Here is a 14,610-nt window from a genome sequence, read left to right as displayed (position 1 = left end):
CAGTGAAGTGATCTGTCTTGCAGGATTGAGTTGTTGAAATAATTGGTCGTTGTTGCTGGGAGATGTCTATTCTAGACCCATGTGGCTGGTTAATGGTACAATGGCTAATGAACATGCACACTTTTTGCTTAGTCACTGCTGCAATGACTAATGAGCATGCATAGCGTTTGGCTGGGAATAATACAGTGGATGTGGCGACCCGATCCATACCGCAAACACTGATTTTACTGTCTGAAGTATGTCGAAACAATTTACGACAATTTCGAGTATTTATAATACTGCAGACACTACCCGATCCGTAGTTTATCGTTCTTTACTAGTGATTTTTCTAGGTATAAATACACTGTTTTTGAATAAATATATAAACAAAAATGATTAAATTGTCAAATTTAATTTAATATTTCCATTAAATTAAAGTTCTACTTATTTCCACATACCTTAACAAACGTCTGCATAAAAAAGTAGTTATTTACTAATATATAAATTAATTCCTCAGAATCCATTTCCATATTAATTCCTTCATTCATTTAGATCAATGTCGCTGGACTGACGTAAAAACGTTGGCGAAAACAGGAAGTTGCAGCAATTTCACACATGCGCAGTAAAAATTGTGCTTACCGTATGGCCATAGTTTATTTTTGTTAGTCAATGGTACGATGGCTAATAAGCATGCAGTACTTGGCTTCTAGAATAGCTAATAAGAGTGCAGTTTTGTCTGGTCAATGGTTCAACAGCAAGTAAGAGTGCCCAGTTTTTGGTGGGGCTCAAACCAGGGTTAACTGCATGAGAGGCAGAAATATAGCATTCTGCCACAGGGTTGTGTGAACCCAATTGCAGAGACAAACCCAAAAACGTAGGAAAGTTCATTGTTTAATGTAAAAGTACAAAAAACTCAAGCCAGCCAAAAATATATAGCCACAGAAGCCAAAATAAAATCAAACCAAAACACACAACTTCAACAATAAAGCCAAAAGACTGCTACAAAAGGGGAACCTAAATAGACACAAGCTAATGAGGTACAGGTGGAAGCAATGAGGAACCAATAAGGGACATAGTAAGACAGCCTTCTAATGGGGAAAATAGGGAACCAGTCAAGAATATGAAAAGTCAGAAATCTAAACAAGAACCCCCAGATCCTGACAGTTTTTGGCTGGTCATTTGTACATTGGTTAATGAGCTTGCACATTTTATCTTTATTTATTTATCTATCGATTTATTGATTTATTTATAGCAGAGATTTTAATTATTGCTCGAAGTTAATGAAGAATTTAAAACAAGATAAACAAGATGTTATATATTTTTTCAATTGAATTTCTTTGTATGTTACTTCCATAATGCCAGCACCACTACTAACCAGAACTTGGAAACATGTAAATATGAAATATTCAAGTTATTTGTAACTGTTCACATTGTTCTTATGAATATATATAAGAACATTCTACAAAATGCTATGTTTTTTTTGTACTACTTATAAGGTGCTTGATAAAGTCAAACTTTTAGTATGAGGGTTGAACAAATTGATCAGGTAATTGATTCCCTCGTAAGAAAAATTATATCTATTCAAAAGTAAACTATCATGCTGAGCTGAAGGATCAGGTTTTATTCTTGCTTCTTCTGCAACATTTTGCTTGCATCAGAATAGAGAGAATGTGGCTGCAAGAGACCCCCACTTTGAACTATGCGTGCTCCCGAACAGGTTCCATCTTACAGGCCTGTTGTTAAAAGCAACTCCAGGATTAACTTTGCAGAACCGATCAATCCCAGGTCATGTCAAGTGCTCATTAATAAAATCCAGCTAAATAAGTCATTCAAATATGAAGTAAGGATCACTGGAATCTGTGATTATCCATGTTTATATTCTGAAGTGTATTTTTGCTTTTCTTCTCTCTACAACTAAGATACATTTATTCCACTTATATACAACCACATATGATGAAACCTACTGTATCAGAACCATTATTATAAAAACATAATGTAGCAAAACCATACTGAAATGAACCATGTGCAAAAGAGTTTCTAAACAAGAACCCCCAGATCCTGACAGTTTTGGCTGGTCATTTGTACATTGGTTAATGAGCTTGCACATTTTATCTTTATTTATTTATCTATCGATTTATTGATTTATTTATAGCAGAGATTTTAATTATTGCTCGAAGTTAATGAAGAATTTAAAACAAGATAAACAAGATGTTATATATTTTTTCAATTGAATTTCTTTGTATGTTACTTCCATAATGCCAGCACCACTGCTAACCAGAACTTGGAAACATGTAAATATGAAATATTCAAGTTATTTGTAACTGTTCACATTGTTCTTATGAATACATATAAGAACATTCTACAAAATGCTATGTTTTTTTTGTACTACTTATAAGGTGCTTGATAAAGTCAAACTTTTAGTATGAGGGTTGAACAAATTGATCAGGTAATTGATTCCCTCGTAAGAAAAATTATATCTATTCAAAAGTAAACTATCATGCTGAGCTGAAGGATCAGGTTTTATTCTTGCTTCTTCTGCAACATTTTGCTTGCATCAGAATAGAGAGAATGTGGCTGCAAGAGACCCCCACTTTGAACTATGCGTGCTCCCGAACAGGTTCCATCTTACAGGCCTGTTGTTAAAAGCAACTCCAGGATTAACTTTGCAGAACCGATCAATCCCAGGTCATGTCAAGTGCTCATTAATAAAATCCAGCTAAATAAGTCATTCAAATATGAAGTAAGGATCACTGGAATCTGTGATTATCCATGTTTATATTCTGAAGTGTATTTTTGCTTTTCTTCTCTCTACAACTAAGATACATTTATTCCACTTATATACAACCACATATGATGAAACCTACTGTATCAGAACCATTATTATAAAAAACATAATGTAGCAAAAACCATACTGAAATGAACCATGTGCAAAAGAGTTTCTTACCTTGAACCTTGATATTTAATTAAATTGAAATGGTGTGTACAACATAACTCTCATAATATGCTAAAAAGCGTACCATTTCATTATATATGCTTTATGGAGGTTAGTTAATTTAACTGTGTACATCTCATTCAGCTCCATAGTAATTAGTGCATTCAACGTTAGGGAGTCAGCCTTTTAAGGGCTGGAAAATTTCAATTGTTAAATTGTAATTGTTTAATAATCAAAAAAGCCCACTAGTTTAACTACAATACTGCTTAAGGTACCACAACAGAAACACAAGTAATTAAGCTAAGAATTTTTTTTAAGTATTTTGTATGTTTAAGTTTTTACAGTGTCTTATAGTGAATATGGGTCCATAGCCATGTTGCGTAAAAAAAACAAAAATTAAATGGAGAAAAAAGTTCCTACTGTTGATTTATCATTGAGCCAGTTTCATTCTGCTCTGAAACTCTCTTGGAACTGAATTGAGCACCCAGGTGATTGCTCTGTCACCTGCCTGAAGAATAGCACAGACACAGAAAACACACTGTCGTAGGGGACCTTGACCTATGATGACTGCAAGGTTAATGAAAGAAATCTGGCTGTAGCTTGTTAAGGCAGTGAAGAATAATTGAAGAATTGCACTGCTAATCTATTCTATGTGTAAAAAGACAATAGATAAAAGACATTTGCGCGGTAAATATTGAACAGATTTGTCTGCGAAATTGTTAAATAATATTGGAGGATGTTCATTGGTTCCCTGGTGGTCCATTAGGGTCACACAAGCCAGTGCACTCTAAGTGCCGGTCCCAAGCCCGGATAAATGAGGAGGGTTGCGTTAGGAAGGGCATCCAGCGTAAAAACGTGCCACATCGAACATGCTGATCATGAATACGGATGATCCGCTGTGGTGACCCCAAATGGGAGAAGCCGAAAGAAAGAAAGTTTATTGGAGGATGTTCATTGTACAGGTAGTCGCTGACTTACGGCCACGATACACAACCGACCGACAGACCGGTGGCAACACGGAAGCTGGTACGCACTGTCGTATACGCGGCATACGACACTCGTAACACGATTTGGTCATAAGTAGAGTAGGCTATATGTACAGTACTGTGAAATTATGCCGGAAGATTGTACGCTCTGTCATACGCCGCGGCTAGCGATTGTGGTCGTAAAGTCAAATGGTCGTAAGTTGCATAGGTCGTAGGTCGACGACTACCTGTATGCCAACAGATATTCCAAAGTCAGGGATGACACAAACACTCTGACAAAATGATATTCGTTTTTATTACTCCTTATTATTTCTTATTTCCTATTTATTTTGTCATATAGATACAAACGATAGTACACATTTAAAATTCTCTGACTTATAATACATGCTTCAGTTTTGACACTACAAACAATGACAATTGTAAGTATACCTAAACACATTTTGCAATGTCCTGGACATTTAAATTACACAATCCATAATACAGATAAAGAAACTGGGCCTGGATGGAAAAACTACTGATCAATAAGCCTACCTTTTCTCAAAGGCTATTTGTTGAGATGCTGGATGTGAAAGCAGAAAACAAAGACTACAGCTCATCCTAAAAGCCAAACTAGAGCTACAAGGTAATGCCACAGTCCTTATGAAAGCAATATTACACCATTTCTGACAGGTTATATATAAAAAAAAGATATTCATAACTTCATAACAAATTCAAGTTTGCATTTTTTTTATATCAATATCAAAAGTGCATCAAAGATTGGTCTAAAAAGGAAATCAGGAAATCAGGAAATCATCCTATCAAAGAGTAGAGAACCATTTTTTGAAGGACAAACATATCCCTGTTAAGGCAAAAAGTATATTGTTTCATAATACCACAATTAATGGAAAAAATCCAAAACACTGTTCATTTTCCTACCAATAAATTATAACCACTGAAAATAAAACAAGGAGCTAGTTTACACCAGTGCCTAATATTACATCTTAAATCTGTCGACATCACTACAAAAAGCAAGCCAGCTCTTGTGCGAACTTCTGCTCTCCAATTCACCACCTTCGTTGTTTTACAAGATTTTTTTTTTTTTAAGAAAAAAAGCACCAGGAAACATTACTGTCTTGGACAGCCACAGCCCTTTGAGGTTTCTCTTGTATATCTTTGCAAAAAAAGAAGTTTATTTTGGCATTATGTCAGATGTGATGAGTCAGTTTGCATGTAAAAGTTCATGTTCCCAGAAGCTGTTCTCTTAAAGTCTGTAAATGCAATTGAACCACTGGAAGTGACTGATGAACAGGCATGGACGCTTGTCTGCGATGCAAGGGCTCAGTAAGCAGTGCAGGCCAGGTGAAAGGTGGTGCAGTGTTTCTTTTTAATGAATGATCAACAATGTCCAGTGCACTGAGCAAATCCCTCATTTTCTTTCTGTCTATCTTTGCTCGTCTCATAATTCTTGTTTTTTTTATTTACGTACTTCCCGCTCTTTATATATCCTCTCTTTACTGCTTTTTCTTTCTCTTTCTCTGCTTCTTTTGCAGAGACATGTTGTGATGTAGTGGGATGCTCCCTGAGAGTTGGGGCTAGGCTAAGCCCTGTGGGCAGCTTGCGTTATCGCTCCTCTGCTACTTTCCCGTTGGCCTCGTTTTCTGCCTCCTCCCTGGGTTTCTGTCGCTGGAAAAAACCCAGCTGGGGAAACAGAAATAGCTGGGATTTACCATGACACATCCCACAGTCCAAACTCTTTCACCATACAAGTCAAAGTGAAAATTTTTTTATTTACTTTTAGTAAGTTGTTTCAGTAGTGTAGTGCATTAAAATTGTATATTATATTATATATAGGGTTACAGTATATCTGGGTTGGGAACAGAAAATAGGTATTTCATCAGGCCACAAAAGTCATACTGTATTTCCACACAAACAGAATATATATATATATATATATATATATATATATATATATATATATATATATATATATATATATATATATAAACCCACATTTGTGGATATAAAAATATTAATTTTTCATAAAACATAAGTTATTACCTTCCACAGAGCTAAAATGAGGAGGGAGAGTAGTAAAAGTCCTCCTAATGTACTCCCGATTATAATCCAGATAGGAACACGATAATCTTCCTCCTTCCTCACTTCCAGAATTATCTTTAGAAAAAATACAATTATAAATTATTCAGTTGTTGCATATTTTTGGACAAGTTGGAGAAATCACTTGATCTGAAAGACATCCAGATCAGGCTCCCAAAAATACATTCACATTCTTTCCTATAGGATTCACAGTAATTACTGAATTATGTGTAGTAGTATAGTAGTAATAAGATTTTTCAGGATTCAAAAATAACAGAGGGCTTTATCATGTAAGAAATGTCAATAATAAACTTTTTTCAGCCTGTTTAAAAAAAAAGTCTAACTTGCTGATTTTTGCATGTGCTGCATTCTGCTGGAGTGTCCATAGGTGGCAGAAGAGTTTAGTGTGAGGAATATGAACTGCAAGGAGGTCTGCTGGTCCTTTCGGTCCTTTGGCTCCAGGTTACTGGCGTTCACTAAAGCTTTTACCATCTGAGCTGTTAAAAGGACATCTGCTCCCCAGACTGATTAGTGTTATTACACTGTGTAAAAAGATCACTCAGGTCTTTGCTTTCATATCCCAAATGAGGTACTTTTTGGATTTATAAATACTTGTGAGTGATAAGTGAAGAACACAACAATCAATGGTTTTGCTGACCAAAAAACATTTAGTCACCACTGTTTAGTGTGTAGATCAGGAGTCATCAACTGGGTGGACTGCAGACCCAGCAAAAAATTTCAATGAATCAAACTAAGCACTTGAGTAATACAGGAGTTGTATTGGGGAAAATGTCTTGTCCAGAAACTGTAGTTTTCTATATATGAATCAAATCTTTTCTGTAGCCGCATTGTTATGGCTTATACAATACATGCATTTTAATATGTGTATCACTTCAGAGACAAGCTACAGCACTATAGACATTATTATCATAAAATGGATGAAACCAGGGAATTTAAACACAGTGAGTAGTATTAGCATGTATTTGTGCATTATGTTGAAAACTGTCATGTTTAATTTATTCAGAATCTGTGACTGGCAAAAGTGCAAATATATACAAATCATTAAAGGATTTCAGACATGATTAGCTGCATAGTTATAACTTTCAAATAAAGACATTTTATTGGACTTTCTAAGAAATGTTTTTGAAAACCTCTGGCCCAGATTTCACATTTACAATGCTATATATGTGCTACATAAAAAATGTGTAATCCATCCTTTTAGAGACAGGACAATACTTTTACAGCTGACCAAAGCCTGGTCTCATACGTATTAGTTTAGTAAAATATGAAACCTGAACAGTATTTCAGTGAGACAGCATTTATTAAACCAAAGCCTAATTTTGCAGAAAAGCTACTAAATCCCAAATACATTCCTTGATTTTTTCCCCCAGCATGTCCTACTTTGGTGTGTTTATGCATTCTCATGGCCCGAGTGTATGTGGGGTATTGTGCAGTTTCCTGTCCACGTGGACGTGAGGATGTGACTCACATGTCTGATGGGCCTCTCTTCTTTAAGGAACATGGGACTGGCCTGGCTCAGCTCCACCGAGGCTGTCGTCACCAGCTCCAGCGTTTTAAACTTCAGCTGGACATGTCAGGAAAAAACACAGTTATTTTTATGGTCCACACAAACACACAGAATGCAAAAGTGTATATTATGATGTACAGAGAAAAAAAGAGCAGGTACAGAGTTTTAATTATAGGCATGTCTATATGATGATGTTTGTTTCTCTTGTTTGTAGAAAAGTTTGGGTGCTGAAAAGTCCTACAGTGTTATTTTTCCCCTCAAAGTGCTTCTAGGTGTACAAACCTGGCTCGTATATAACTGAACTATAGGTTCTACTTACTTCATGGAGAGAGTCAACACGCAGAGATCCGCTGATTCTCACGTTGACTTCTCTATAGGAGCTTAAATTCACATTGCACTGAATTGGCACAGCCAGAGAGTTGGTATAATTCTACACAAACCCAAAAAAGTTGACAAAACACCTTTAGTTGCAAATACCCAAGATTGTGGTTGGTCAAAAAACAATTTCCCTGTCATGAAGAGACACACTTCATTACAAAACCATCCTAGGGCCATTAAGACTTTGTTAACACAATGAATCCTTTTAATAACACTGGTTAAAGGCTATTTGCAGTTGCACTCATGAAAATCCGATGACCACATTTTAAAGCATAAGCCGCTGCAGTGGAGACGTTCTGTCTTACATAAAGCAAGCAATTTGGCATGCTTGATGACCAAACGTTCAGTCTGCTTGCCACAAATGGTGATTAAATAGCTCTGACATCACAAAAAAGGTTTGTAAAATGAAACAAAGCACCAAAGTCAGCAACATAAAAAAAGATGGTGTGGTTTATGATACACTATGTGATATTAGTCACAGAATTGCAGCCAAAAAGATGCAATAAGATGAAATAGCGTTACCAGGCGAGCGACACGGGTCAGGTCCTCTGGTGATGCTCGACTGTGTGCTATGTGTTGAGGGGGAATGCAGTGAGTCCCATCTACCTGAAGGCAAAACACAGATCATCACTCCACAGAATATAGTTGTGATATTTTAGTTAGAATCATTTTAGTGCCAAATTGCAAATCAAATCAGTAGGAGCATAAATATGGTTGGAATATGTGGGGATATACAATATAGGTCAGTGGTGGATAGATCATACATTTATTAGCTCTATCTTTGTTTTGCATTTTATTTTGCTGGGTGTCCTCCTTTTTTTTTTCACCATTTTCACCATTTCAAGTCCTTTCACCATTTTTTCTAATTTGGTCACCACAGTTCCGATCTAACAGCTAGCTCTTCTGCATCACAACTTTTACAAGACTGTTTAAACATGTGGAGCCAATCACTACATCCACTGCTAATGCTCAGATGTCTCAGATCAGTGTGACACACTTGGACGAACATGCTATCTACCCTCTCCCATGTACATGCGTTCATAGTTGTCCACAATTGACTACTGTATTACTGTACTTGACAGGGGAGAGTGAGAATGTCATCTCTCTCACTCAGAAAATGGAAAATTTGGCGCCCTGATGTATGAGGCATAATCTGAAATTTGAAATAATGATTTCCCAACAATAGGGAAAACTAACTTGTTAATTCAGCAACTCTAAAATTAAAATTCTAAAACCCTGAACTTAAAATTCAAAAAGCTCATTCAGAACTTGTGCACTGCTGTTCTATCCACACGTATGGCCCATTACTTTGACCTTTTATGCATTTGGTAGAAAAATAAACACATTCTTAGAAGGGCTCAGTGGTGACTTTACACCTTCTTCAGTTCACATTTAAATTTATTTCTGGATCCTTTTGCATTCCTTAAGATTTATGGTCTGCTCATTTTTCAGAATGCTATATATTTCATACCTGATCCACGTGGAAGTCTTGAATCTGGAGGAAGCGATTCCCATTTTTTGTCACTTCTGGGATCATAATGTTGAGCTGTAGATTTCTCACTGGGAAATAGCCCAGGTTCTGAATCTAAACACCATCAAACACATGCTATTACTTTCAGATGATATTTGTTTTTTAAAGTCATTTGACCTAATTTCAGTTTGACTGTAGTAAACTGAAAAAGGAGGTGAGTTATGCTAACTTGGAAAGTAAAGTTGAATGGTGGACGCAGGCTTTCTGCCTTCTCCAAAGCAAGGTTGGCTTTCATCTCCCAGTGTGATGGATTGGAATCTCTATAGAGACAATCAAGACAAAATGTTATTTTAATTTTATTTGGGATTTAAGCTGTAATTCAGATTAATACATGATCACACTGATATATATTCATATATATACACATACTCTAACTGACCTTGTGAAGAGCAAGTCGGCCTCATATCTCAGCGTGTAGAAGATGTCGTTAATGTTGTCTTGTAAAGCCACTTCTTCTCCATCACTGTACAAAGACAAGGAAGAAGACATGCTTCAGTTACTGTACTCTATTTGTTAACATTAATATTCCTTATTGTCAAATTTCTTCAAAGTATGAATACACATTTATCTTATTGCTGACCAGTTTGGATATATTAGTTCACAGTTAAAGGACTGGGAAAGATGCCAGAAAAAAACAGATTTTGGGAACAGTCATGTGAAACATGTGGAAATTCATGAATGGATGGATGGATGGATAGATGGGTGGATGGATGAATGGATAGACAGACAGACAGACAGATGCATAGATAGATAGATAGATAGATAGATAGATAGATAGATAGATAGATAGATAGATAGATAGATAGATTGTCAGGGAGCACCTTGCGTCTTCGCCCGCACCAGCCCCACCCGCACGGAGCTGCTCGCCTGATTACTAACGCGGTGCACCTGATCTCCATCAACCACGCACATATAAGCAGCCTATCTTCACTTCCACTGCGTCCGTTATTGTTTTCCCACGTCACGCTGTCTGCATCGCCATTCTCCGGCTGCTGCCAGCGCCCCGTGGATTTACTATACACAGACTGCTATTATATTTACAGGACTGCACCGCTTCACTGTATGTGTGTGTTTTTCCCAAGATCTTCATTAAAGACTTGTAGTGCGTCTACTTCGGCTTCCGCCTCATTCTCCGCATCACATAGATAGATAGATAGATAGCTATGTTGCATACAAATACATTCACTCTGTAATGTAGTGGTGCAGAATAGTGCTTTGTGTAACTGTTTACAATGTGTATACAATTAGTATTATTCTTAACAATGTGATGCATTTGAAAATTGTGAACATATTTTTCAAAATCTTAGAAAATGGAGATAAATAGAATAACAAATCTACTATCCAGACATACTATTACAAAGTAAGGCTTTCTAGAGTTCTAATAAAATTATACTTGGAATTCTTCTGACAGCCATTATCAATATAATCTTCATAAAACAAATTTAAAAATATAAAATCATTAGATCACATCTGTCAAATTATGCCAGTAAACCTTTAGAAATAGAAGTCAGAAAACTAATACCTATCCATGTAAAACCCCCTTTATATCTAAGAATGTAGGGTAGAAACCCATGTGCTCAGTAGGTGTACACCAGTAATCTTTGTTAGTGGGCAATGCTTAATGTGCTTCTGTGATCTGTGATGCAAAATAGACACAACTGAATATGTAGGAAGTTGAAGGAGAAAGCTATGACAAATGCACAAAGTATTAGATAACAAAAATACTATAAATAGCCTCATTTTAGTGGAACTGATTGCATGCAAAAATCTTAGACTTGTTTTGGGGGGTCTTGGGCAAGTTTTGAACAGCATGATTCATAATGATGTCACATTTAATAAAACAGAAGGAGGTTTTGGTTTCCTGGCCAGAAAAACGATATGCTTCCGGGGGGTCAAAGAGTCAGAATAACCCAAGACCCATATAGCTAGCATTCTGAAAGAGCCAGTAACATAATTCAAAATCTGGCAGTGCCAAACCACCTATTTCCTTAAGTCTCTGTAATTTTCAGAAATGGATATCCTCATCCTTTCCAAAGTAGATTTTCTTTTAACGAAATAGCAGGAGATAATAGAGAAAGCCATTATCAACTATGGAGAAATATATAAAATGTTTGGAAAGAATAGTATTTTTTAGTCAATCATTTACAGTTTGAGATCTTTGTAGATCAATACAAATGATTAATTCAATGTTAGGCATGAATGGCATAGAATTACATATATTAAATAATACCAAATTATAAATGCTTTTAAATAAACAAAAAAAGTAAAGCACTACACGAGACAAAAAAAACACTAGCAAAAGAACCCAAGGACTTTTTACCTTCCAGCTGACAGAATGACCCGAACATGGTCCAGCAACACTGAGCTAATAAATTCAAACTCCAAACGGAAAGTGACCTGGAGAAAATACAACAGAGAGAAAGGGCTGTCATTTAAGTCATATATGCAGATAAAATATAATTTTAAACTGTCTAGATCTAATCATAAATATGATTTTATCACTGCTGCAGAAAGACTATCCAACACTGACTACACACATGTTTTTATGTCTCAAAAGGGGGGCAAAATGTTCCCTATTGTATGCAACAATGTCCAACAGCAACAGTGCAAGCAACAGTGCAGTTCACACAAGGTTTAGCTGTGAAATTTTCAGTAATCCGCTGTAAATCTTTGGCCTCAAAATAAAACAGCTTTGTAGCCGCTTCACTGATGACCAACAGACACACACTCATATTCAAAAAAATTTGTTTCAGTAAACTCTGGGTAAAATAGTAATCGAATAATAATAATTAAAACAGCCAAAATAAATAGCTAGTATTGTATAAAGTGAACATACTACAAAATTAGCCTAGTGTGTTTTTTGCTACACTGGATAATGGAATGAAACTCTTTTCGATTACATTAAAATGTTAGAAGGTAAATGTTTATACTTGTACAAATGCAATAAGCTTTAGAATGAATGCTACTGCACTTGAATTACTAACTATTTTGAATAGCTAACTAATTTATTTTTTGCAAATGTATACTGAGCAACATTAAGAAAGCAGAAAGGTAAAGTCATATAAAAACACCAAACCTTCACCCTATTCTTACATGTTATAACTTTTACCTGCATATTTGCAGGTAAAAGTCCACCTAATTGCCTTTTTTTAATCAAATAAGTGTTATTTGCTATTAGTTTTTTAACAAATGAAATGTGTGTGTAAGCAAATCTATGGAAGTAAATAACATACTTTCTATCTCTTTCCATGAATACCACACCAACTGAGCACAAAAAGGGAACGTTATACAAATGCTAAATCATTGCCTCATAAGTGTAATAGATCCCCAAAAAATTATCATAGTGCTTTGGTCTGGAATACCACATCAACCCAAGCACCATGCTGTCCATAACAATGTCTATGTGAAAAACTCCTGCTGTAAAACATTCTAGTCTTTATTGCTGCCTGCTCCAGTCTGAACACTGCTGATGCACTCAGCAAACCACCAAATGTTGCCCTAACGTTCAAATCCTCAAGTCACATACCTTACACTGATTGTCCTGACACAAAGCACACACAGACCCACCTGATAATAACAGCACTCATCTTTAACCACCAGACATCTCTTTAAACCCCACAGGCAATCTGTGCCTGCCAAGAACATGGCAGTTTCTTTTCCTTATAACTTTTTGCCTTTAAGAGTTGTAGGGATGGCTAAAATGAGATTCGGAATGATCTTCTTGGCCTGGCGCATTAAAAAAAGAGGATTTTGGGTAACTGTTTTGTCAGCATTTTGTTGGAAAAACATTGTGCCTGGAAAAAGTGGCAGAAGTGGTACATCTAAAAGGTTTCTTTCTGCCTCCCGGTGCTGCCCAAGAACAGCATGGAAACTATTGTTTTTATTGAGGTTGCCAGGTTTTTCTTGAGTAGAGATGTTAGGGTATGAGGGTTTTTTCATCTGAATCTAGATTAAAGGGGGAAAAAACCATTGCCTTTAAAAAAGATTCAGGTGGTGGAAAATAGACTGTCACTTGCAATATAAAATAGCCCAAATGCAAAACAAAATAAAATGAATAAAAATAATGATTTAATTCATTATTAAATGTAGGCAGCTGCATATAATATTTCACAAGTTATTATCTTTAAGATTGAATTTCCTGTAAAGAAATGGTTTGAAAGGGTACAATGTTGGCAACATTTCTACAAATACACCAATGTGACCTAAAAAGTCTACTGGGGACAACAGAGTGAATAATGTGTGACCACACCAGGTTTTTCTCATTAGAAATAAAATATAATGTCTGTCATACTGCCACCTCACTGCTTCTCTGCTTCTATCATGCATCGGGTTACTGTACATGCAGAGTTTCACATGGGTGAATGGGCTGGTTTCCTCTGGGTTCATCTAATAGGTGTACTGATTGGCCCTAGTTGTAAATGTGTGTGTATTTGTGTGTGTGTGTGTGTGTGTGTGTGTGTGTGTGTGTGTGTGTGTGTGTTTAAGTTCATGATTGATTAAGGTACCATCCTGCATTTTTGACTTCTTCGATTTTAAGTCAAAGAGTTAGACGTCTGAAAAATCTGTAGCGTCTCTGTCTGAAATAGTATTTGAGGTCTGAATACTGATGTGTGCAAATTTGGTATTCGTTCCTGATTAACTCCCAGTGTTGCCAAAGAGTTGTGGTGAGTTTTTGGTTGGGTTTCCTGTTCTGTGCAATATTTCAGCTAGGGAATTACTAAACAGAAAGAGAGAGAGAGAGAGAGAGAGAGAGAGAGAGAGAGAGAGAGAGAGAGAGAAAGAAAGAAAGAAAGATAGAATCACAGTAACAGACATTCCTCATTTTGCCAAAGTGATGTCAGGAACAGAGCAGAGATTTTGGCAGACATTTCTGATGGTTTGATGTTCTGGTGTAAAGTGAGTGCATGCAGGCCGGTCTTGTCTGAGGTCAATAAACCAGGGTGAATCTCTTCAGATTCACCTTTAAACATTAAACCCACATAGTAATAAATCATCCGTACATTACTGGTGTATATATTAACTGGCCACAGATTCACATCCAAGCACCTCCATGCTGGACTGGACCATTTCTGGCTTTACATAAAAGAGCCAGTAGTTAGATAAGAGAAAGATGTACCAAGTTTATTTGTGAAACATTCAGTATTCAGTTCACCAATGAAAAGCAAATAATTCTGAATAAATTGACCTACAAAGTTTATTGTTG

The 14,610-nt window shown here is 36.2% G+C and overlaps 1 protein-coding gene across 3 annotated transcripts in view; it reads right to left on the bottom strand.

The window, feature by feature from the left end:
• Positions 1 to 4,176: 4,176 nt before the first annotated feature.
• itga11a (integrin, alpha 11a) overlaps positions 4,177 to 14,610 on the bottom strand; it is a 48,457-nt gene continuing 38,023 nt past the window's right edge. Inside the window, exons 22-30 of one of the 3 annotated variants that reach the window (XM_046840755.1) lie at positions 11,728 to 11,804; positions 9,787 to 9,870; positions 9,577 to 9,667; positions 9,348 to 9,461; positions 8,399 to 8,482; positions 7,818 to 7,928; positions 7,460 to 7,555; positions 5,935 to 6,048; positions 4,177 to 5,574 (exon numbers count right to left, since the gene is read on the bottom strand). In XM_046840755.1, the coding sequence (XP_046696711.1) occupies positions 5,497 to 5,574; positions 5,935 to 6,048; positions 7,460 to 7,555; positions 7,818 to 7,928; positions 8,399 to 8,482; positions 9,348 to 9,461; positions 9,577 to 9,667; positions 9,787 to 9,870; positions 11,728 to 11,804 (849 nt within the window). In that variant the 3' untranslated portion in view covers positions 4,177 to 5,496. Of the gene's footprint in view, positions 5,575 to 5,934; positions 6,049 to 7,459; positions 7,556 to 7,817; positions 7,929 to 8,398; positions 8,483 to 9,347; positions 9,462 to 9,576; positions 9,668 to 9,786; positions 10,422 to 11,727; positions 11,805 to 14,610 lie in introns of those variants that run through there. The other 2 variants (XR_006924589.1, XM_046840756.1) reach the window with 2 other exon arrangements.

Source organism: Silurus meridionalis, chromosome 26 (genome assembly GCF_014805685.1).
Source record: "Silurus meridionalis isolate SWU-2019-XX chromosome 26, ASM1480568v1, whole genome shotgun sequence".
Taxonomy (NCBI): domain Eukaryota; kingdom Metazoa; phylum Chordata; class Actinopteri; order Siluriformes; family Siluridae; genus Silurus; species Silurus meridionalis.
The sequence above is the reverse complement of the archived record's forward strand: the minus strand, read 5'-3'. Positions and strand labels throughout refer to the sequence as shown.